The sequence below is a fragment of the Taurulus bubalis genome, assembly GCF_910589615.1.
Source record: "Taurulus bubalis genome assembly, chromosome: 8".
In the NCBI taxonomy this organism is placed as follows: Eukaryota; Metazoa; Chordata; class Actinopteri; order Perciformes; family Cottidae; genus Taurulus; species Taurulus bubalis.
This window is the reverse complement of record NC_136596.1, coordinates 4,394,897-4,420,280: the sequence shown is the minus strand read 5'-3', so window position 1 is coordinate 4,420,280 and position 25,384 is coordinate 4,394,897. Positions and strand designations below refer to the sequence as shown.

Below are 25,384 nucleotides of genomic sequence, written 5' to 3'. Positions count from 1 at the left end.
GCGGATGGCAAGGTGGTCGATGGCAGCCTGCTGGGAGATGCGAACGGCGTGGAGCCGGCTCCGGGCCGAGGGAAGGATTCTGGGAAGTGGCAGAAGCCGCGGTTCTCTCGGAAAGCTCTGATGAAGTGCTGCCTGGTTAAATGGATCATCGCCAGCACACAGCCACAGGACAAAGGTGAGAGAGAGGGAGGAGAGGGAGGGTGTGGTGAAAGCACAACAACTGTGACGAACAATGTTTGAATTGATCGCTGAATGACTGGATGGACCTGCTGGCCTCCTTGTGCCAGACAGGTGACCTCCAGGTGACCTCCAGGTGACCTCCGAGTCAACCAGAGATCATTAAAGTGCATACGCTCATGTATCAAAGGTCTCTACACCCTCAGTTCACCTTTACTGCTCTCCACATGGAGCTGAAATACTCCTCTCTGCACCTTTTTAACTGCCCGTGGTTGTTTTTGCACACAGTTTGCTGTTTGCACTCATGCACAATTAATCTCTTCCCTGCAGGGAAATTTAGGACGTCTTTTTTTGAAGCGGTCTCTTTATCATCAAGGCACTCGGCATCGCCACACGCTGGTATAACGTCGTAGTTCAGACCACAGGAGTCGCAGTTGTCGCCAAATCTTCATTCTCGTCTCCTCATTTCACCGATGAATTTCATTTCAGAAGCTCCATCTCGTTTCCTGCCCTTCCAACTTCTTTCTTTCCATCTATGCCTCCTCTCCTTTCCTTTTTATCTGCGTGTCTCCTTCCCTACTTCTTCTTGTCCTTTCCTGCCTCCCACATTCTTTCCTTACTGATCTCTTTCTCTGTGTCTTCCTTTTATTTTTCTACCTGATTTCCCTCATTAATCTCCTCTGGTTTATTTCCTACTTCTCTCTGTACATCCCCACCTCCTCTTGTCCATTACTACCCAATTGATTTATTCCTTACATCCTCATGTCCTTCCTTTGTCTTTCTTGGCTACTTATTCCTTCCCATTTGCTCCTCTTCTTTTCCTTTTTTTGTGCTCCCCTCCCTCTGCTTGCCTTCATTATCTCCTTGTGTCCTTCCCTATATGTACTTGTACCTTCCTGACATCTATTTGCCTCTCTACCTCCTTATCTCATTTCCTACTTCTTGCTTTCATCCCTACCTTTAGGTTTTCCTGTCTGCTGTATTCTCCTCCTTACATAAAAACAGAACCTTTTTAAAAATCTGGATCTTAAGACAGTTTTGAGGCCACATTCATTAAAATGCAAACATTACCTCAGGTAATGGGAACACAGCCTAAATCCTGCACATTATACCTTTTAAACCAGACGTGTCATTGTGACCCATCTCCAGGTCTGAGGCCACCTCATGCGATGACCTTTAGCAGGTCACTGCACTGTAGAGTTATCCAGCGGTCTAAGAGCTGGATAACTTAACACCCGATCCCGTACATCAGACCCTTTGATCAGCTGCTCTTCTCCTCTTCCTCCCTCGGCTCCGTCAGTAGCACTTCACTAAGTGCCGTCAGGTTTTTCCGTCAAACTTTTGCACTTTGGCATCCCCGAGTGGCAACAAGAGACAGCTGGTTACGTTTGAAGGAGTTTGTTTCTTATCAGGTCAGCAGCTGCTAGCTGCTAGGATCAAGTTTTCTTAAGGCTGAAAACGAGATGCTGAGAAAAAATGAAATTAAGCGAACGTTTGTCAGTATTATCAGGAGAATGTACTTTCCCTGTTTTCACATATATGATGTTTGAATTCATATTATTTCTGCATTAATGTGCGTACTCCATTGTGCTGCTGCAGATGCAAGAAATAATCAATACCACATGAAGGAGCATACAGACTTATGACCTGCCTCGAAACAGTATTATATATTTTATTTTTACATACTTGCTTAATAAAGCCCAGCACTTTTAAAGTACTTTGCTGTACATAATGAACCAATGTTATGCTCCTTTGTATACTGTTGTGCAGTTTAGCAATGCGTCACATCCTAAAAGATCATCATCATCTGTCCTGTGAGAACCTCGTTTCTCTAAAAAAGGAACTTTTCATGAGCTCAGATGCTTTGTGACGATACATTTTCCAGCTCAGCCAAGAGGCTTTTTAGTTCTTTCAGGTCAGGAAGTCGGCTACTTCTCTCAGCCCACAAAGGATCACTTCATTCTGCAATTCATGAGAAAGAAATTGAAGATCCAGGGTTTCACTGGACAGGACGGTAACGTACAATTGAAATATGTAAAGTAACTTTAAGTAAAAAACGAGTAAAAAGTCTTTGTCTTTGTAAATAACATGGAAATACCCTATGAGTAAAAGTACCTCCAATGTGTACTTAAGTATGATTACAAGTAAAACGGTGACATTCCACCACAGAGTGTTGGGGTCAGGCTGCTCTTTGCTCCATATATATATTTAATATATATATATATATCAGAGAGAGAAAGCGATCTATTTCATCTGAGCGGTGCCGAGGGAAGAATATTATCAGTCTTATCGGTGGGCAAGCCCTCACCTCGGTAATGACCAGCAGCTATAAATAGAGATGGAGATGTGAATCAGACGTGGAGAGCGCTGCACACACAGCTGAGGATGCTGCTGATACCAGACTGACCCGCTGTGCAACTAATGATTATATATATGTATCTGTATGTATATTGCATTATGTTTTTTGTTTTTTAAAGGATAATTCTGATAATGTGTAAATTGAGTTTCATTTTTTGGTGGCGTTCAACACCTTTGTGTGAAAATGAATGGGAATAATGAGCCGAAGAAGAAGAAAGAGCTTTTGAATTCCTCCACCAGAGCGTATGTCATCCTGCCAGTGAATCAACATTCAGACCATCATTTAAGGAGATGAAATTGACAGAAACACATAATTCATAGGTCAATAAAAGTCTTTCTGTTGGCTATCGTCTCAAGAGTCTGAGGGAGATTGGGGTGCGTTTGGGGGAATGTGGACTCATGATGTGAGAATCTCTTTCCATAATGTTTCCATATGTTTGGTTATGTTAGTTTGCTCTCTTTTGACTTCAGGCGTTACGACTGACTCAAGCTGCTGGAAAGCCTCTTTGCAGTCGGCCTGCAGCGGCTAAATACGCTAAAGGTCGACCTCACACCCATTTGTGATGCTATTTGTGTGTTTTTGCCAAGTCAGGATTGAAACAAAAGACTCTCATTGTTTCTCCTGCAGGAAAATGCAGTTGAGTCGCTTTAGTCTTTGTTTTTTAATAATGTAGTCGCTTTTATAAATAATGTAGTTGTACCTTAAGGAAACAGCGTTCCTTAAATTGTTTGGCTTCAAGAGGCGCTTCCTCATTTGTTTTTGATGAAATGTATTATTTATTTCTGTCTGAGCGTGGTCCAAGTAAACTTGTATGACCTCTGATCTGATCTGCTGCAGCTTTTCCCTCCACAAGACTTTATTTTCATTAGTCTTCTGCTCATCTTTTCCTCAGCCTGTCCTCGTTGAGTCCGTCTGTAAGTCCTTGATGTAAGCCAGCGTTCTCTGCAGAGGACATTGGTTTGAGCTTCTTCATCAACAGTCGTCGGCTTGAATCTCCATCCGGGAGTCTTGTAGGGGTTTAGGTCTCCGCTGATCACCGGACTCTGATTCTGCCTTCGGTGTTTAGGCTCAGAGAGATATTTGGGTGTTGGATTAAGAGAAATGAGAGGAATAAAGCAACAACCAGGGCAAAGGAAGGGAGGGGAGAGAAGAAATAAGCTTTGATTAAGAAGCCCCTGTTTTAATTACACAGCTAAAGTTGACTTTGAACCTGCAGGGTTGCTTTCTGAAAAGGAGATTTATCTCATAGTGCGACGGGCTTCGGTTTTAATTGGAACATATCAAACGGTTGAAGGGCGGGAAAAGACTTTTCCCCCGATGACCAATGTTACGTTCCTGTGCTCTATTGACATGTTACACACACAAGGAATTTGACCAACAATAGTCTGGGTCAGTGGGGGTCCCGGGGCTTTGTTGATGAGCCCAACTGCAGATGGGAAGAAACAGATTTTGTGGCGTGAGGTCTTGGTCCTGATGGACTGCAACCTTTGAGCCAGAGGGAAGGGACTCAAAGAGTTCGTGTCCAGGGTGCGAGCGGTCGGCTACCATCCTTCTTGCCCGTCTCAGGGGGCTGGAGGCGAGATTTGCAGCCAATCAGCCTCTCAGCAGGGTGCCCTCGTCCTCGGCACCAGACGGTGATGGAGGAGCGGAGGATGGACTCAATGATGGCAGTAGAAGTGCAACCATCACGGTCTTCGGTAGGTTGAATTTCTTCAGCTGTCATCCGGAAGTACATCCTCTGCAAAGACTTCTTGGTGATGGAGCTGAGTTATGGTTATGTTTTATGGTGGTGCCCAGGAAGTGCAAGGTCTCCACAGCGGCGTTCTTTCAGAGATCACCAGATGGTCAATCCTCTCACCTGTAGGCGGAGTCGTCCCCACCAGAGATGAGTCCGATGAGGGTGGTGTCATCCGGAGCAGGTGCAGCTGGAGGAGGAGCAGAGCGGAAAGAGCGAAGCCTTGAGGAGAACCGACGCTGATGGTCCGAGAGTCAAAGACGTGGTTCCCCAGCTTCGCATTCTGCTTTCTGTCAGTGGAGTCAAGTGGAGTCGGTTCCCCTGTAGCTGGGAGAGACGGGATGATGGTCCACTAACAGGATCCCTTTGTAGGTTCCTGAGGAGTCCAGATGCTGGAGGAAAACCTGTAGGCGGACTGCAGGGGGTCCAGGAGTGAGTCGGTTACGGTTTGGAGGTCAAACAACCACACAGGTCCTGGCAAAGGTTTTTTTTTTTTCGACGGGGATGAAGGTGGAGGTCTTGAAGCAGGCGGGTACGTGGCCTGTCTCCATTGAGGGTCTGTGAACACCGGAGACAGCTGATCAGCACACTGCTTACAGCACAGAGTTTGGAGAGTCAAGAAAGGTTTTTCATTTTTCATTTTCAGTCCCTGGAGCCGGTTGTTAGGGAAGACGTGAGCATTGAGATGACATGGCGGGTTTCATCAGCCGTCCACAGTGTGTTTGGACTCCTGCAGGCTCGCTGTTTGATCAGCTCGCCGCGTACGTGCACTGCACCAAGAAACACAAGCCGTGCGCTCGCCATGCAGATTTTCACTTGTACTTGCTGCAGCTTTTATTCAGATCATGCTTCTTTGTGGCTACTTGTTTTATCCATGTATTGGCTGTTCCTGATGAATGATTTCCCTGTAACGCGCAGAAACCGATGATGTGGCAAACCAGGCAGCAGCTGAGTGAGCTCACACCGGTCTTGGAATAGTTTGAATAATTTGATCCATTCTCTCATGTTGCTTTTCCTTGTTTTCCCCCTCTCTGATTGTGTCACTGGATGAGTGTGAGCTGCTGTTCTGTCTGCTGTGTCTGTTGTCTAGCGCCCTCTAGTGGGCTAAGAGGACATTACAATCAACAATTATCTAAGTATGTAAATGATTTGTGAACAGTTGAGTTTGCAGTTGCCTAAAGTCCAATGCAGTCTTCTTTTTTTTGTCCGATCAACACTCCCTAATATTATTCAACAACAAGTAACGAGTAATGAACTAATGCAGCTTGTTTGCAGTGTTTCATGCAGATACTAAATTGATAAATAATGGAGACATGAGCTAAACTATACTGCCTAAAACATAAATAAAGCCGTTCAATAATTTACACCAACTTACACCTTACACTGTTGGTAATAATCACTATAATCTGCAATATTTAGTTACTAAGACAAAACTACAGAAAAGCGATTATTGTAAATAATTTAGTTTAAAAGAAAAAGTTATACGAGGAAATTGTATTTAAAGTGTTTTAAAAGACGTTCAATCGAAGAAGAAAAAAATGTAAGGAATGGGATAAAGAAACTGAATTACAATAAAGTTTTTAGTTGTCTTTGTACCAACAGAAAGTAATGAAAAGAAGCTTTTATGTATTATATATTGCCTTTATGTGTTGACGTGATGAATACTAAATGTTCCTTTTGGAAAACTCTAAAGTTAAAGTTGTTTCCATGCATAGATGTATTTACTTAGAGATGTATTTACTTTATTAACTGCAGCAGAGCAGTTGCATTTGCACATTTTGATATAAAAAAAGAAGAAAGAAATGTCATTTTTTGTCAAATTGCACTGTGAAACTCTCATCCAGACCTCTGGAGTCTCCTTAAAGTGTCTAATCCAGCAATAATCGCTCCATCATAACATAAGGATTCACTGTAAATGCCAGTCGTGGATTGTTAAAAACAGAATATCCGCCCACCAGTGATTACAAACAGGATATGTGGGAAATAAAGACAGACTACATCCTCTTCTATTGGTCACAAACCGTAAAGATGTCTCCACACAGCAGGGAATCACAGTGACATTCAAAGGGAAGACATTTTTTGTCATAAATACACAATCAACAATACAGTGGTTTCTTAAAAGAATAGTTCTGTATTTTCAGGAATACTCGCTTTCTTCCCAAGAGTTAAATCAACACCAGTCTAGTATCTGTACATTGAAAAGGAGACAGCTGGCCTTAGCTTAGCTTAGTTTAGCTTCAAGACTGGACACAGGGAAACCGCTCATCTGGCTCTGTCCAAAGATAAATAAATAAATATAAAAAGTAAGACATGAGTCATTAGTCATGTCAACTGTGTGAATCCATGAACCGAACCTGACGTGCCTCGAGTGACTCGTTAAAACATTGTGTTGTCGCCATGTGTATCTTCACTCACTTTCAGATAGAAATCAGGCAGATTGACCACAATAACCGGGATTTGCACTTTTAATGCCACTTTATGGGTAATGCAGATCTCAATTGCAAAATAATAAGTTAAAAAAAGAAGCATTTTTGCCTACATGTACTTTCACAGTAGTGGTAGGTTGTTGTTGTTGTTGTTGTCGTTTTTCTACTGTCAAGCTGTGTATTCTGTTGCTTTCTTGACAGCAACAAAACACAATCAAGCGAATCTTTTGGTCAAAGGCCCACGTTATTAAGGAATCTGTATGAATAGGAGAATATTTGACCATTTATTTCTGGCATATACTGTATCTCAAGTGTGTAAATAAATATGTCTCTTTGTGTATTTTGATAATCAAGTGTTTCTATTTCCCAAAAGCTAGCCGAGATGATTGGTATCACGCTCGTATCTGTCCACCAAATATAAGACTACAGACGGTTAGCTTAGCTTAGCACAAAGACTGGAAACGGGAGGAGCAGCTAGCGTCGAACGAAAGTGAGATTATGGAGGCTTCTTTGTCGTATAACAGCAGTGCATTGGAGGTATATATCGTTATGGGGACACGTGCAGACGAGAGGACGGCAGACAGACGGATAGATTTTATAAAAATACAAATACAAAAATAAACATGGAGGCGTGTGATGTGAAAGGTCGGAAGCTCTCAAGTGATGTTTGATCCCGTCCTCTTTTTCATCTCTCTCTTCTCACTGTGATGGTGGTGTCACAAAAAAATCAAACAGATTTTCAAATGTGGCCTCTGACAAAAGACACATGCCCACACACACACACACACACACACACACACACACACACACACACACACACACACACACACACACACGCTGGAAGAATCCCCCACCTGTCACACCTTTTTCCACAGTGTCAGACTTTCAAGCTTTGCTTTTTGAAACACTCGGTGAGCGTTCACGTCTGTTTAAGTCTTTTTAAAAGTCTGGTTCTCGTCTCGTGAGGCTTTGGTCTGATCCGGGGAACTCCGGCGGTATTCAAAGTATTTCAGAGCAGTCTGTCAGCCGGTGTCCGCCCCGCTGCATGATGGGAGCCTCGCTGGTCGCTCTCTCCGTGGAGGCCAGGAGGCGACTCTCTCGGCCGAGCTGCCTCTCTCACTGCGACCGCAGCGCAGCCAGGTACCACCGCTCAGGTAGGCACTCGTACGGTTTCTCCTCCTATCGCTCTCTCATTTTGTCTCTCCTTTCTTTTTACTCTCACGGTAGTCCACAGGAGTCTTGTTCTCTTGGAGTTTCGTGAGCAGTTTTGCGGTGCCTTTCCTTTTCTGGTGTCTGGACTCCTCTCCTCAGAGTACAACGCAGTTTCTGTTGGTTGCCATTTTTCATTGTCAGTTCGCTTATAATGGGAATTCCTGTTCCCTCTAACATTAAACACATTGCTCCGTGTTGTCTAGAAGTTGGCGTATTACGCCACGGCTTTGCATTTACCGATTGAAATAATGAGTGATACGATTTTACTCCACATTTCAAATGTAGTTTTTACACTTTATTTATTTAAAAGCGGTGTTGCAAGTTATGCTTCACATTCAGATTTTATAGTGAGTTAATTTACTGTGATTCATTGTGTGCATTTAGGCTTTTATGGATCTTATGGAAAAAGGTAATAAAAAAAGCAATCAAATATAAATAGAAGCATGAGTAGAGCTCTTATAAACCACGTTGTAGAATATAGAAAAGAAATAAATCTTTTGCATGCCAAAGGTTGTAATTGAGTACTTTTGATACTTTAAGTATTGGCCTTCATATTGTTGCTGCTACTCGAGTACTTTTACTTGTAATAGAATATGTTTCCTCTTAAGTAGAAGATCAAAAGACTTAATAAATAATACCTACATTAATATCAAGTTTTCGGCTGCAGGTTAAATCATCAATGTGTTACACGAGTGAACAACAAGGAGCTGCATTTAAAATATTGTCATTCCGTGTGATTTCCTTTCTTTTACGAATGCCTCTACCTTTCTGCGTCTCTTTCCCTCCGGTTGTGTTGAAGACACTTGCTGATGTGTCTGACTGAGAGGAAGCCGTCTGGATCCTCTCTCCCTCTTTACCGACTGTTGTGTCAGCAGGCAGTGCCAAGCCTACCTTTTAAAAACCCTTTAGTGTCCTAATGGCCTGCCCACAGGAATGATCACACACACACACACACACACACACACACACACACACACACACAGTAAACCCCACAAACTCACTACGGCCGCGTCAATATACGAGAGAGCAAACTTAAATGCATGTAACACACCCAATACTGTCCTGCGATATCTGAAATGTAAATCTGACCTTCGCAGTAAAGACTGGCCCCACAGATTTATTAAAGAATAGTTACCGTAGAGACCGTAAATAGATTTTTATGATCTTGTTATTGATGGTTGATTTACAATGTTCTGGTGACGTGTGTGAAGCAGAGGAAGAAGAGAGGGGAAGCTCCACCACCACCGCCTCGCCACAAAGATATTGATCTCTCTCACTCTGGCCTCCCATCTGTGTCTCCTATCTCCAACCAAGTCAATGCATTAACACACACACACACACACACACACACACACACACACACACACCCACACACACACACACAAACACCTCCATTCCCCATCTTGTCGTGATGCATTACCAAGTACAAAGTCATCAGTTATCCTCTTCTGAGCTGCTGAACACAGTCGCACAACCACAAGTATACACAGCCGTGCTCACATACTTTAGTTATCTGAGACAAACTGTTGCACATATTCCAGGACTCAATAGGATTTTTGAGACATTAATTATATAGTGGCCCAATTATGATACTGAGGGTTTTTTCTTTACAGATAAAATAAAAGAGGTTGGAGGAGTTTGAGGTGTGGGGAGTGCCGTGTCCAGTTGTGGCCGAGCCGTTCGGACCGCATGCCTGATTGCGGTGTTCTTGGGAACCTCTCATCACTTGTTGGGTAGTCTGAGCATCTCCAGCATCCGGCAGCAAAAGTGAACTGCAGACAATGAGCCACCGCCTTTGGAGACCCTTTGTGGACGACATCAAGTCAGTTCGCAGAGCCTTGAAGCCCCGCCCACACTTTATACAGAGGAAATACTACGTGCAAATCAGGCCTCGGACCAGAATATCTGTATGAAGCGATTGCTACCATTTCTTGGTGGAAAGTCAATCAAAGGACTACATAGAGACGCAAAACAACCACGAAGATGCAAATCAGAAACAAGACAAGATGCAAAACAAGAAGCAAACTAACTGAAGGGAGACGCAAAATGACAAAAAAAGAGATAAAGAACTATCGCAAAGAGGTTGCAACGTTCCAGAACGAGGCACAGAGGAACCACCGAGACAAAACATCGACAAAGATACGCAATGTGACCACTAAGAGATGCAAAACAACCACAATGAGACGCAAAACAACCACCATGAGATGCAAAACAACCACCTAGAGATGCAAAACAACCACAATGAGACGCAAAACACCCACAAAGAGACGCAAAACAACCACCATGAGACGCAAAACAACCACCAAGAGACGCAAAACAACCACAAAGAGACACAAAACAACCACAAAGAGACACAAAACAACCACAATGAGACACAAAACAACCACAATGAGACACAAAACAACCACAATGAGACACAAAACAACCACAAAGAGACACAAAACAACCACAATGAGACACAAAACAACCACAATGAGACACAAAACAACCATAAAGAGACACAAAACTAACCACAATGAGACACAAAACAACCACAATGAGACACAAAACAACCATAAAGAGACACAAAACAACCACAAAGAGACACAAAACAACCATAAAGAGACACAAAACAACCATAAAGAGACACAAAACAACCACAAAGAGACACAAAACAACCATAAAGAGACACAAAACAACCATAAAGAGACACAAAACAACCACAAAGAGACACAAAACAACCATAAAGAGACACAAAACAACCACAATGAGACACAAAACAACCACAATAAGACACAAAACAACCATAAAGAGACACAAAAACAACCACAAAGAGACACAAAACAACCATAAAGAGACACAAAACAACCATAAAGAGACACAAAACAACCACAATGAGACAAAACAACCACAATGAGACAAAACAACCACAATGAGACACAAAACAACCACAATGAGACACAAAACAACCACAAAGAGACACAAAACAACCACAAAGAGACACAAAACAACCATAAAGAGACACAAAACAACCACAAAAAGATGCAAAACAACCACCAAGAGACACAAAACTGTCTCTTTTGGACTAGGAGCCCTGGAGGTGGTGTTTAGATGTCCAGGATGTCTCATGTGCTATTTGGAGTTACAAATAGCAGCTATGAATTCATATTATTTCATTTTATTATATTTAAAGTTGTTTGTTTTTCATTAATTTCATCCCAGTTACTTGTTGCTAAGAACCAGGGTTTTAAATGTGAGTCTTCACAGATTTTGACTCATTTTACAAATGTGTCCCCCGCCATTCAAACGTTACTTAGCCGTCCCTGGAGAGGTGGATGTGGTGGAGAAAGGAGGGACAGAGGGAGTCGAGCCGAGGAGAGAAAGTCTGCGGTTGGCCAAAGTTATGGAATGACAGAGGGGATGGAGGGAGGAGGAGGAGGCGGAGGAGGAGGAGGAGGAGGAGGAGGAGGAGTAGGAGGAGGAGGAGGAGGCGGAGGAGGAGGCGGCACGCTCTGGGACGCAAAGGCGAATCAGATGGACAGACTGAGGAAAAAGGAGGAGTGCGGTGGAGTAAGGAGAAACCACACGAAGGACAGGATGGGTGCAGGGCTCAGGGTGCACAGGGCACTTCAGTTTTAAACCCCAGTGAGCGCTGACTAATTGAAGCGAGGGAGGAAAGTTGCAACTAGAAGCAGCAACAGATAAGTTGAGAAAGCTGCAGAAAGAGAGAGGAGTGATGGAAAGGTATGTCCGGAGGAGGAGGTCTCGTTCCACACGGCCCTTCTCAGTTCGTCAGGACTCCCCTCGCCGGACGCCACTGCTGCTCTAAGTGCCTTCTCTCCAGGGCCATACTCTTCCATATCTGGACCTGGATTTGCACAAACAGTGAAGTGGACTTTAATCAGCCGGGACAGCAACGCCAAACCGAAATTGAGGTCTCTGCTGAAAAGTGTTTGGTGGATTCAAGGATTACTGACAGAGGTTTTGGCTGCATAAGTAAATTATCTTTTTCCAAGGTAGTTGTCGTCCTACCCGCTTTTCACTTTGCATGGAATTCTCCTTTTTTTTTGTATCTGGACTCACATGATCAGGTCTGATAAATGGGATAACGGGGGTGTTTTATTTATAATTGGTAATGCTGTGTTGCCACGGAAGATGAGAAGACTTTTCTGTAAAAAAACGCGTCAATGGACGCCAAAGTCTCTGCTTTCCTCAAAAGGCATTTTCATCTAAAAAAAAAAGCGAGATGTGATTCATGAGCGTAAACTATGACGCGAGGAACCCGAGGAGAGTTGTTTGGATTAAGAGGATGAGCGGCGACTAGCCTGTCGGAGGAAAGTCTAGGAAAACGACTCTAAGCGTCTCCTTTAATGCACCGTAACAAAGCGCTTGTGACGCAACCCCCGTTTTCCCTCATGGGTCTAGAGAGGGAGGTTTTCCATATATGTCGGCGACCACATATTTTCCACTTCAGCATCAGTGTTGACATTAGAGCAGCCGTCGTCCAGCCCCCCGGCCTGATTCTCATGCTGCCGCCCGGGCCTGGAAACAAACCCATGCAGACACCCACCAACCAGCCCTGATTCCTGTCACTTGTTGGCTCACTTCTGCTGAAAGCACTTGCTAGCCCGGCTCGGCGTTACTTGTGTCCCCCCCGCCCGCCCCCCCACCCTCGCCTCTTCCTTCCCCGGGGCCAGGCCTTCTCGTAGCAGGCTTGGCCCTGAGCGGGCGCCCCGTGTCCCGGAGTCATGGGGATCCAGGGCATGGAGCTGTTTGCCATCGCCGTGGTCATCATCCTTTTCATGGCAGTTCTCAAGCAGTTTGGCATCCTGGAGCCCATGTCCTCATTTGAAGGTAAGGGCCCAACCTTGAGGCCCCTCTACCGGCTGTCGTCACGATGACTCACCCCTATTTACTTACATTTGTATTCATTTAAATATATTACATACAAAAATGACAGTACAGAAGAAGAAGAAAATACGAAAAACAGCAGACAAACAAAAACAGCAGAAAAATACACTCACCCAAATACCCCTTTATTATCTTTTACATGCACATTTGCATACACAGCCATGCATTTTATTCCTGCAACACACAAATCCCGCCCACGAGTACTTGACCTCACCTCTAATGTGTTATAAAAGCCATTAGGTTTTCCCATGGCTTGAACTGGCAATCATAGTTTCAAATGCAGCCGTCTCTGTCATGAGTTTGAGCCATTATGGACTCACCCCTATTCAACACTTTTATTTATTTTTTGATAAATGTTTTCTTGTCTTTTCCACAATACACAACCACACGACAGAGCAAGGCACATCAAAGACTACACATAGGCACTTGGAGATATTTCAAATAGAGGCATGTTTTGTTGTTGGGCGGCAAAAATAACAGTAGAGGGTGACAGATATGTACATGCACAGATAAATACATATCATACTACAGAAATAGAGTGCTCCCGCATTCCCTAATGTTTAAAAAAAAAACGGAAACGGTAGACTACAGGGTTACAATTAAATCTTCCCCCTCTAGAAACTCCATAAATTAACCCCAAATCTTAACAAAGGTGTTATATTTCCCTTTAACTACACATCTGCAGCAGTCCCTCTATCCACTTTCGTTTGCTCGGCCTGTGAACAGAATTTCCAAGCCATTGCAATTTTATGTTTAGCTTCAAGAAGACACAATATGATCATCCTCTTTTTTGCTAATGTTAAGTGTACAGTTTGCTGGGAAACACCAAAAAGACATTTAACATTCACTGTGTGCGCAATAAACATTGAATGAATGTTGTTAACACACTATAATGTAGTTATATGCAGTAACATGGATGACTTTTAAGTGCTTATTAATATTAGTATGTCAATGAAGACACATTTTATATAATTGATAAAGTCTGAAGAGTCTTTATCGGAACATTTTGGTAAACAAAACAAACAACATGTTGTTGCTTTCATTTCCACATTTGGTGATGAACCAAAAGATAAAGTGTTCCTCCTTCTACTTTCTCCCACTTCTACCAGTAATTATCATCCACGAGTCACCTTTTCTTTAAGGTTAGCTGGTGTATAATGCATAATGAATATATTAATATGTTTTGGTGATAAAATAATTGCCCACTGCATCCCTAACATGGTTAGGGATGCAAAACAACAAAAAAAAGACTCAAGATTTAACAATTTGTACATTCTAAAGCTGAACCAGGTTGATGACAAACATCAAGAGTGAGTGGAAAATTCAAAAGTGAGAAAGTAAAAAAATAAATAAATTGAATTACCCAGCAGGTCAATATCTTGCCTGCACGTTAATGCACCAGTTATATTAATAGACCAATACCTGATACATGTGCATATTTTGCTGTAAATCCTTTAAAAAACTTTTTTTTCCGTAAATAATATTTTTGTATTGTAGTAATGCTAGTTTTACTTCCACCATACGGCATGAGAAGCTGCTCTCTGAGCGATGCCGTTCCCTTTTGATGAGTTTTGGGCGCATCGCCAGCCCGTCAGAGTGCCCTGCAGTCAGCGAGCCAAGACGATTACAGGAAGGCTCCAGTCGGCACATTAGTGCTTCTCACGTCATAAGTAATAAATTCAACAAAAAACACCAGTAATGTCCTTTTCATAATTTATCACTCATCTCACAATCAGTTCAATTTTAAATCCCCATTCCTCCTGCTCCTCCTCTACACCCCGGTTTAGCATTACTTCACATCAATTATACATGCGGTATCGAACAGGCTTTCTCTGTGGCCGCCTAAATACGGAGCCTGGAGTACTCCTCCAGGACCCTGAAGGACACCCGCCATCCCTCCGGCCTCCCGAGTTCTCCTCACGCGTCTTCAGACCTGATTCCAGCCACTTCATTACTTCCAGCCTGACTGCAGCGTCATTATCTCATCAACATTGTGACGTTGTGCGTTGTGTCTAGTTCACCTGTCTTCATGGAGGAGAACGGCTCATGAGGCCGTCATGTCCCCAGAAGTCATTTCTACTCATTTGAGAGGTTCATTAATGCGAATAAATTATTTAGTCCATTATGAAAGCTCATCAAAAATGTATTTTTCTCTTAAAAAACTCGAAATATACATTCATTTTACAAGACAAAGAAAAACAATCAATGTCTCACAGTTAGCGAGCACAAACCATCAACAGTTGCCAGAAAAGCAACTTTTATACAATTAACAAATAAACAATTAACTGAAAATGCAAATTAGTTGTCAGTCGATACATGTTTTAGGCTTTAAGATTGAAAGTATCTTAAGATGTGTCTGTTTTTAGGAGGAAAGAATTGAATAAAAGGGATTTAGAATACATTTCCAAACACACCTAAAGAGAAAAACTACTTTAAATACTTCAATGTAGGGAGTTGAAACAAACCCAAAATACCTATTGAGCTGTTGAGTTAATTATTGTTTTTTTATACTGAGAAAACTTGACAATTTTAATAGTTTGATTGACGAAATTGGACTCTTATCGAGATCTTGGCTTCCATCTGGAGCCCAATTATATCCCCTTTGAAACAGAAATAGTGGTATAATGTTACTTTAAAATGCCACATGTTGAAAACTTGATTCAGGCTTTTTCTGAAAACTCGGGGGTCTAGCGGTGTTAGAAGAAGAAGAAGAACATAACATAAAAACATAAACAGAGTCAAAAAAGAGAATTACAGGCCTTAAAAGTACTTTGTACTATCTTATACAATGAGACTCTAAGTCCCCATAAGTCTCCATTCAAAATACAAATAATTGTTCGGACATATTCAGAGTATTTCTGGACATAATAAATCACGTCTGCAGGGATATTTAATACCAGCTTTACCACATTTAGCATCAGCAGGGCATTAGATGTCATTTATCAATCAGCAATCCAATCAGGTCCGGTAGTTTATTTGTTGAATTATTTATATCATCAGCACTCAAGAAAAGATCCGTTGATTTTAAAACTGCACCAATTGACAAACCCCTCGGCCCTTTGATTGTTGTTTCGGTCCCGTCCTCTCAGCTCGGATGTCGATTTTGGGCTGAGTCCAGCTCGGCCCTATTTTGGGAAGACATCTGATGCCGGAGGTTAGCCTTGTCTTTAGACGTGAGATGTATTCTGAGGTTTTCTGATAGCATCATCTGGTATTTGTTTCGCCACATTTGACTCGTGCAGGATGAGTAACATCGATATACTATAAAAAGAAGAAGAAGTGAATGAGGTTATTTGTGACTTGTTTGCTCATTCCCATGTTGGCCGGAAATAGATATTTCCTCCAGTGTTGGAATGTAACTACATGCATTGTTGATGTACTTGTACTTTACTTGAGTATTTATATTTTACGCTACTGTATTACGCTTGCAGATTCCAATTATTAACCTTATGGCATGAAAAAAAATCTGAATGGTTAATATACCCATACTAAATTCTGATTATCTCCTCAAGCAAAAGGCCTATTTGAATAATTAAAAAAGGTATAATATACATAGAAAATAAGTTAATATATGTGTTAATGGTATATTGGTTTATATTTTGCAAAGAAATTATAGTTAAAAGTTGTATTTTCTTATTGTAACTATATTTGCTATATTTGATATTTAATATATAACATAGCTCTATATGTTAAGAGTATATGTGCGAAGCTTGGCTTTGATTGAGTGATGTTAAGTATTTTTAATAATTATTACAAAATTCAATTCAGTAAATGAAATTCTGATGTGTTAATATAGGTAAACCCAGCAGTATATATAATGAATTAAAACAAACCCCACCTTTACAAGCTGCAGCATTGGTGCACAAGCATTAATGCATCAGGGATTATAATCCTCACTCAAAAATGTGCTGAAGGAGCAGCAGTGGGGGATTTTAAGACCTTTTTTTTGCCCTGGGGTAAAAGGAAAAGTACTTTCACCTCGTCTGCATGTGGGAAAACCTAAGTCAATATTCTCCTAAAAATCAGGTCTAATGACGTGATGAAGTCCATCTCTCTATCTTGTCTTTTTTTATAGGTACAAACTGAGTTTTGGAAAACTCTTGACACATATAATAAGAGGCTAATTTTCTGAACCCCATATGCTCGGAACAAAATACCTAAATTGTGAATAAAGAGAGAAACAATCCTTTTTCTCGTCAGCTGTCCTGCAGTCCTGTGGCTGCACAGTCTCCTGTTGTTTCATTGGTCTCCACTAGAGGGAGCATGTTTTGACAGGAGTGTGAGCGTGTGACACAGTATCCAAATCTGTGTTAAGGGCCCCAGGAGAGCCACGGGGAACAATTAGAAAGTGGATCACTGAGCTGACTGGGAAAATGGGATCCAGGACACCTGTGGATCCTTTCTCACCACCTTCGCCGGCTCCTTAAAGGCAAACTGGCTAATGTGTGTCACATGTAGAAAAACAATATTGCAATCTTTAGTGAGTTTTGTCCATTTAAAGCTCCGATACTCAGTGCCTTGCTGTCTTTTGTTTCGCTATTTTGGATGAAAAAGGGTAGAATTACTGTGAAAAGATGTGAGATGGAGTCAGTGGTGGGTTTTGGAAGTCGTTTTTTAAATATTTCACAAGACTTTTGCCACCGGCTCGAGGAATAATGTTCACGGGAAGAATCCCAAACCAACTGACAAAATAACTTGCCTGTGTGACGTGGGAGTTTCTGAGCTTCCTCTCTATCTGATTGGATTTCCCATGGATTAAGAATGCAGTCCAGACTTTTGGGATGGATTTCTCTCTCTCTCTCGCTCTCTAGTGATTTTTTTTTTTAAAGCAATATTCTGATTCACCTGACCTTAAAAGAGGAGTTGCACCATCAGACGCTTAGTTGTGGAGAACATGGGAAGATCCATGAGAGCAGGAGAGAGCAGGGGTGGGGGAAGAAACAGCCAGTCAATTAAAAAGGCAGATGGGGGGGAGCTAAATAGAGTAACTTGTGACAGAAAAGGAGTGATGAGTGAGTGACACTGTTTCACAGTCGGGAGGGGAAAGGAAAGAGAAGAAGAGCGGAGAGAGTGAGACCCAAAGACACAAATGGATTGAAGGAGAAAAGGTGTTTTGTTAAAATTCAACTATGTAAAAGAGGCGAGGAAAGAGAAGGACCGTGGAGGGGCAGACAGAAGAAGAGGGGAAGATGAGTGTGAGGTGGGAGACGGAGGGACTCCAGACTGTTGGCATCGTCTGCCTGGTCATCATGTTCCTCAAACTGATGCACCTGCTGGGCCTGATCGACATCACTGAGACCGGTGAGACAACCTGGGTGAGGGGCAATGATGATGATGATGATGATGAGGAGGAGGAGGAGGAGGAGAAGTCGCATTTGTTTGACTTTTTATCCGCTTGTAGATGTCTGTGAATGCTGTTTTGATGCAGGTCTGGAACGTTGTAGAGGAAGTGAACTTACAAAGAGTGTAGTTGCATAATAAAGTACATTTTTGGTTTATCTGGGATCCTTTCGAAGGCTGTTGTGGAAAAAACTGTTTTGACTTTAACAATAAGTAATAGATAGGCAGTTTGTTATTGTCAGCAAAGGCCATGAAAGGATACACCTCCCACTTATTGTCTTTCCCTTGTGCGTCTGTTGATCTCGGCCCCAATGACAAAATGGACACAACTACATTGTTGTATTTTTCGCCAGTACTTTCCTAAATAAGATGGACACTGTAGTTTCGTAGTAAATGCCAGTCAAACAGGAGTAAAGAGTACATTATTGCAGGGACTATTTTCAGCTGGGCATGAATACACGTTTGGTAGCCTCAAACCTCAGCCTAGTTTACGAAGTGGACATTTACACGTGACTAAACTGACGGCCAGTAACTTCTGGGTGTAGCAACTGTTGTGAAGCTAGCTAGCTAACAAAGCTAGCTAGCTGACAAAGCTAGCTAGCTGACGAAGCTAGCGTTAGCTTGCGGTGGCTTGCTAATATGTGAGCCGTATAGAGTGAAGATTAAAAGAGATATAATATGGAGTAAGACTGAAATATCTGCCCTGAAACTTGATAAAGGATATTCAATACATGAGCAGCTTATAACCTCATTTAGGTTAGCCAAACTGTATACTAATAATGTTAGCTGGGAAAAACCCATGTAGACATAAATAAAACTAAGAAACACCTGCCTATCTTTAGCTTCTCTACTTTTTGAAAGTAATGCTAGCTTGTGATGCCACAGTGACTTCCTGTATACATACCTAGCCTTTACTAGCTAACACTAGCCATCCCTAACTATGGGATCGATGGTAGAAATACGACAGACACCTTAATGGTTTGGTGTGAGTACAATTTAACCACATGGCCATTACATGTGGGTTTAATTACAGTGAACTGTGGTCTTTGGCTGATGTGAGACATTCATGTTTGTTGAATTAAGTCTGAAATATGTGAGTTTCCCAGTCGTCGTTACAACTTGGAAGCTGACACTGATGCTATTTACATGTTGTAAAACTCATAATTACGATAACTCAGATACAGCTTGAGCGCAGCATTATGAATGACTGGTGTAGAGTGGCGCAGGGATGACATATCTTTTGTAGGCCAAATTGTAATGTAAAGATATTGCATGTTTTAATTGTTGCAGGTTTGAATATCATATCATATTTTATATAATTATGTTTGCTTATGCTTGCAGGAACCTTTTTGAGGCCCTATTTATCTTCTCGTTATACTCATTTTTGTTAAACTTCCACAGAAATTGCATGATTTATGGGCAACTGGTTTCCATCTTTAAAGTTACACCTATGTTTGTTTAACAAACGCGCTTTCATATTTGTCTCCTTTAACCTTAAACTTGTGAATCTGCCGTTGAGCCCCAAGCTAGTAACCTCCCTATTGATAAGACAGCATTCTCTCTCTAATTGCCATAATACAATGAAGTCACCTTTCACCCCGAAAGATCAACGCTCTATTCAATGCAAATACAAGTTGACACTTACAGGAAGAGGAAAAAAGAAAAACAGGCAAATAAAACAATGATCACTTTACACCACAGACAAATCATCTCAGTGAAAGTACATCATTTTATCAAAGAAAGTCATAACACAAGGTCCACAGTTTTGTTTTTTTTACGAGTTTCTTTCCCAGATATGATGTTTATGTTTATGCCAGACTGGTATATTCAAGGTCAATAATGAACTTTAATGCTTCAAGGCAAAATGCTGTTATGTCTTCACATTCGGCTTATTGCATTTGAGATCAAATTATTATTTGTTTGGCGTAAAGCAACATAGAAGACCTACTTTCTGTTTGACACATATTATCATGTGGAGTGTCCCTCTGGTGGTGCAGGTCAGAGGTCGGCTCCCGCTGTCTCTGTCTTATTCTTTTCAATGGACAATGCAATATTACACAAGGGTTTCAACTCGCTCTGCTGCGGTTTTGGTTTACGTTTCACAGAAATATCATATCTCTCCGCTCTGCTGGATGTTTTATCAGAATATAACTTGAGTTTTTTGCTCAGCGGGAAAACCTCTCAGTGTCCGATCTGACTTGTTTTCTTTGTTTTTGTTTCTTTCTCCCTCTTCCTTGCATCGCTCTCTTGTTCTCCATTCACTCTCTTTCACACCATCTTGATGTCAACACTTCCTCCTTCCTCCTCCTCCTCCTCCTCCTCATCCTCCGCCTCCGTTCTCTCTGTCTAAAGATGGTGAGTATAGTAACGGTATACCCAACCCACTTTGAGAAAATCTCGTTTTTTTTACTTTTTGTACTTTTTCTAGTGCTTTCTCTTAGTGTGTGTGAACCAATAATGCGAGTCACTCTTTGATTGAACTTCTTAAATTCAAATTTTCTGCAGTGGCATTTAAAAAAAATAAAAAATCGATATTAGTTTGGTGACATTTCCGCTACGAAGAAAGTACCTCCTCTTTTTTTCCGCCTCTATAGTTTTTTGCTCAATCTCTCTCTTAAAATCGCACGTTTTTTTCCCACCTGCTTGACAACAACTGCCAACCCTGTTCCCCAAATGTCAACCTGCATCCACACACTCAACGTCTGCCCCAACCTTCCTCTTCTTCCTCTTCGTCTTCGCCCCTCTGCATCTCTTCCTGTCTGTCTCCCCATCCCCCGTCCTGCCCGTCTCTCTCCCTCCCACAGACAGCAGCGACAGTGAGCTGGAGCTGTCGACGGTGCGTCACCAGCCGGAGGGCCTGGACCAGCTGCAGGCTCAGACCAAGTTCACCAGGAAGGAGCTCCAGTCCCTCTACCGAGGCTTTAAGAATGTGCGTCCAGCTTCACTGCTTTACCGCCGTTGCTTTGCTTTATATAGACTTGAATTATACTGTGTTTCTTTCTCCCTTCCTCTCTTATGCAGGAGTGTCCCAGTGGGATGGTGGATGAGGAGACATTCAAGACCATCTATTCTCAGTTCTTTCCCCAAGGAGGTTAGACATTAAAACAATCTCTCCTCTCTTGTCCTTCCTTGTTAGTGACTGCACGGAAATAATCTGAAATATTTTCTTTAATTTGTCCATGTCCCCAATTTTATTTCATAGTTTTCCTGCGGGATTTGCTCTACAAAATGTTTGATTTGATGCACCCAAAATAAGCAAAAATGATCATGCAAGTCATGGAAGAAGTATACAGATACGTAGTTAATTAAGTAAAAGATAACAATACATACATGTAGTGCTTTCAGCAAAAGAAATACTCAAAGTATCAGAAGTAAATGTATTGTACTGTGTTTTTTAATTTTTGATGTATAAAGATTATACTGTTGTTTTCATGTTACTGTTAATGCATTAATATGTTAAGCAGTAGTTGGTTAATGTGCAGCTAAGTGTAACTACTTTATGCCTTGTTGGGGAAGCCCCAGTGTTAAAATATTATGAAGTATGTTGCTGCATACGAAGTACGAGAAATACAAGATGGAATGTATTTACTGCACTGGCGGAATTATTATTTTGCATGAAGACTGAAATGATAAAACAAATGCATCGTAACAAGTAACTACAGCTGTCAACTAGGGAGGGAAAAGTGCTTTATTTCCCTCTGAAATACTACAAAATAGTAAAAGTGCAATGAAGGGCTGTATTTCCAAGCAGCTCGTACAGGACCAGCGTGTCTCCCCTGAGAAACAGCAGCTACAGCGCTCTAAACCTCCCACCTCGACTCCTCTTGTGCACAGATGCAACCACGTACGCTCACTTCCTGTTCAACGCGTTCGACATGGACAGAAACGGCTCGATCCGCTTTGAGGACTTTGTCATCGGCCTGTCGGTGTTGCTCAGAGGTTCGGTCACTGAGAAGCTGAACTGGGCCTTTAACCTCTACGACATCAACAAGGACGGCTACGTCACCAAAGAGGTGTGTGACATGTCGGACCATAACACTCCGTCTCTTCTGAATTACATTTCAGCGTAATGTGATGTCCATGCAGAGCGACTCAAGCACCACCACCGTGATTTGATCTCTTTCTGATCCATGAGAGATCCCGCGTTTAATCTTCCGTTCGGGTGTAGTTGATAGGAGCGTTGCTAGTTGATGTGACTCTTTGGCTTTGCTTCCTCTTCTCTTCAGGAGATGCTGGAGATCATGAAGGCGATCTACGACATGATGGGGAGGTACACGTACCCCTGTGTGCGAGACGAAGCGCCCTCTGAACACGTGGACAAGTTCTTCCAGGTTCTGAATGCACACACATCCAAAAACACACAAAGCACGCCGTGGTGGATGTTAACTAAGTACATTTACTCAAGTGCTGTACTTAAGTACAGTTTTGAGGTACTTGTACTTTACTGGAGTGTTTCCATTACATGATATTCTCCACTGCATTTTGGCAGAACAAATGTTTTAATATTTCAAAACACACACACACACACACACACATCACTGAACTGTGCAATACTGTTATATATTTTATATTTTGTGCTTTATTTTTATTTTAGTAATTTTTTATTTTTTACCTTAAATTTATTGTAATTCTGTGTGTTAGGAGAACCGAGCAAAATAAGCTTTTCATTGTATAAAATAACTGTCTGTTATCTGTGCATATGACAGTGAAAACATCTTGAATCTTGAATCTATATTTGACCAATTTAGTTACAAGTTACTTTTAAAGATTTACATGATTTAAACCGATGTATACATTATGATGTATTATGATGGATGAAGCTACCCAGCAGTATATAGAGGAGGTTAAATTAGCCCCACCTTTACCAGCTGCAACATTAAAGTGATGTACTAATTATAATCCAATAATAGGATAAACATTATTCTGAAGTAGGCCATTCTGCAGAGTGACTACTTTTAATTTTGTTACTTTAACTATATTTTTATACTAATACTTTTGTACTTTTACTTAAGTAAGATTTTGTAAGTTCTTATCTCTAATGTTTCCTTCCTCTCTTGTTTTGTTTATCCTGTATTTCTCCAACAGAAAATGGATAAAAACCGAGACGGTGTAGTGACCATCGAAGAGTTCATTGAGACCTGCCAGAAGGTGACTCTTTCACCCTGTCCCACACACACACACACACACACACACACACACACACACACACACACACACACACACACACACACACACACACACACACACACACACACACACAGACATCAAAAACTAAATGAAAGTTATTCATCAACACAAATACTCAGTGTCTTGTCAAGGAAACTTCAACTTGCAAACTACGGGGAGAACCGGGAACTTGTGGTTTCCGGATGACCACGCCCCATAAGCTACATGAGAACTTCACAGAAGTACAAAAGTACACGGACATAAAAGGTCATTAATAAATACATGACGAAGTGCCTGTACTTTCAGGTTACGCATGCACACGTGCAACGGCAAAGATTCTTGTTGACTCACCGATTTTGGCATTTTATCAAAACAAAAAAAGCAAAAAGTGGTGGGGCATGAACATTTTCCTTCCTCCAAAGTGGGGAGTGACAAAAAAAAGTGTGAGAACCACTGATATACTCCAACGTGTACTTTTATGTTAAAAAATATTTCATCATGAATTAAAAAATTCATCCTCAACACATGCTGTAGTCGGGTTCAGTGTTTAACTTAATCCATCTGAGTTGTTTTTTTATTGTGAGAGGAGAATTTCCCCCAATAAACACTCAAATATTTATCCTTAATTTAAGCCAGAATTGAACAGTAAAATGCGTTATTTCCCCATACTGTGTACCCATTTGGATTTTCTTGATTCCTGCTAGAAAATGAACTATGACAGATCAGAAAGATAAATAAACACGATAAATTCACAGTATCAACTTACATTGCGATGTTGTGATGTCACTTTCATTCGCTTGCTTTAGCTCAGATAGATCAATCGACCCGTTGGAGCTGTAAAAACACGTTTCTACAGCTCCAACAGCTAAAACATGTTAACTGTCATTCATGGACTTCGGTGAAAAGCGCTGCCTTCCCATGTAGACGTGGAAATAAGTCTCGACTTGTGTTGGGAACATTGTGAGATGATCCATCCGTGCCTTTGATTGACCCGAAACTCTAATATTGGGCCATAAATCTAATGAAACTCTGCAGCTGTTCTAACATGCCTCAATCAATTAGAGCCAAATGAATAAAAAAAAGAGAAGAATGTAGCGACAAAAAACTTCAGCGTGAAACCAGTAAATGTTTCAATAACATGCCATATAATTCCCAAAAGGTGCTCAGGAAGGCGTTTAATTCAGGAATCAACGTGTTTTTCTACTCCTCTTTATTCTCTTCAATACAAATAAGTCTACATTACATTAAGAAGTGCTTCAGTATATATATATATATATATATATATATATATATATATATATATATATATATATATATATATATATATATCACACTTTTACTGTCATAGGAGTATACAAAAAGTGTTCAAAACCTTATACAACACGAGCAATACACTACAAAATAATATATGTTCTGATGTTTTTGGGCATCTAAATAAAGGGACAAATATTTAATTAATTGTTGTAAGTATAATGTCTAATAGAGCGAATACGTTTTGTTGACGCACTTATAGTGACCAATGTTTTTCTTATTTTTTTCCAGGACGAGAACATCATGAACTCCATGCAGCTGTTTGAAAATGTGATATAAGGAAGCCCGACTTTCCCAACTCACACACAAAGAGCTCACCCACCTCACCCACACCTTCAAACTCGTCCTGGCAAATAATGTAGGTGCTGTAACGACACAGGAACTTGACGTTTTTTGTTTTCCTATTTCACGCTGCGCTCCTTTAGCTGTATCTTTCAACTGCTTCTGGACGAAAAAGGATAGAGACAGAAGAAGGGAAGAGCTTCCTGGGTGAAAGAAAAATCCCCGTCCGTCCAAGTGTGTTTTTTGGTGTGTGTGTGTGTGTCCTCAAAAGAAGAAACAGAGGAGCTTCTTGTGTTTTTATCGTCACACAAAAAGAACCAACAACAACCAACAAGGAATGAAGAAGCTTACAATAATCCTCTGACCTGAGCACACAGGGATACTAGCTTTAAAACTAATACACCAAGTCTCTTTCTCTCTCACACACACACACACACACACACACACACACACACACACACACACACACACATATGAGATGTTAGA

General features: G+C 41.4%; 1 protein-coding gene across 3 annotated transcripts; it reads left to right on the top strand.

The window, feature by feature from the left end:
• kcnip3b (Kv channel interacting protein 3b, calsenilin) lies at nucleotides 1-24,895 on the top strand (the record flags this gene model as incomplete). 3 transcript variants are annotated; one of them, XM_079222569.1, is made up of 7 exons in its annotated part: nucleotides 1-175; nucleotides 20,944-21,068; nucleotides 21,161-21,230; nucleotides 21,974-22,152; nucleotides 22,366-22,470; nucleotides 23,225-23,287; nucleotides 24,848-24,895. In XM_079222569.1, 7 exons carry the CDS (start codon nucleotides 121-123, stop codon nucleotides 24,893-24,895), a joined length of 645 nt encoding a protein of 214 aa, XP_079078695.1. The 3 variants fall into 3 exon arrangements, with proteins under 3 accessions (XP_079078695.1, XP_079078694.1, XP_079078693.1); XM_079222568.1 differs by having other exon boundaries at nucleotides 4-200; nucleotides 20,948-21,068; XM_079222567.1 differs by lacking the exon at nucleotides 1-175 and adding an exon at nucleotides 12,637-12,742.
• Between the last annotated feature and the right edge of the window lie 489 nt (nucleotides 24,896-25,384).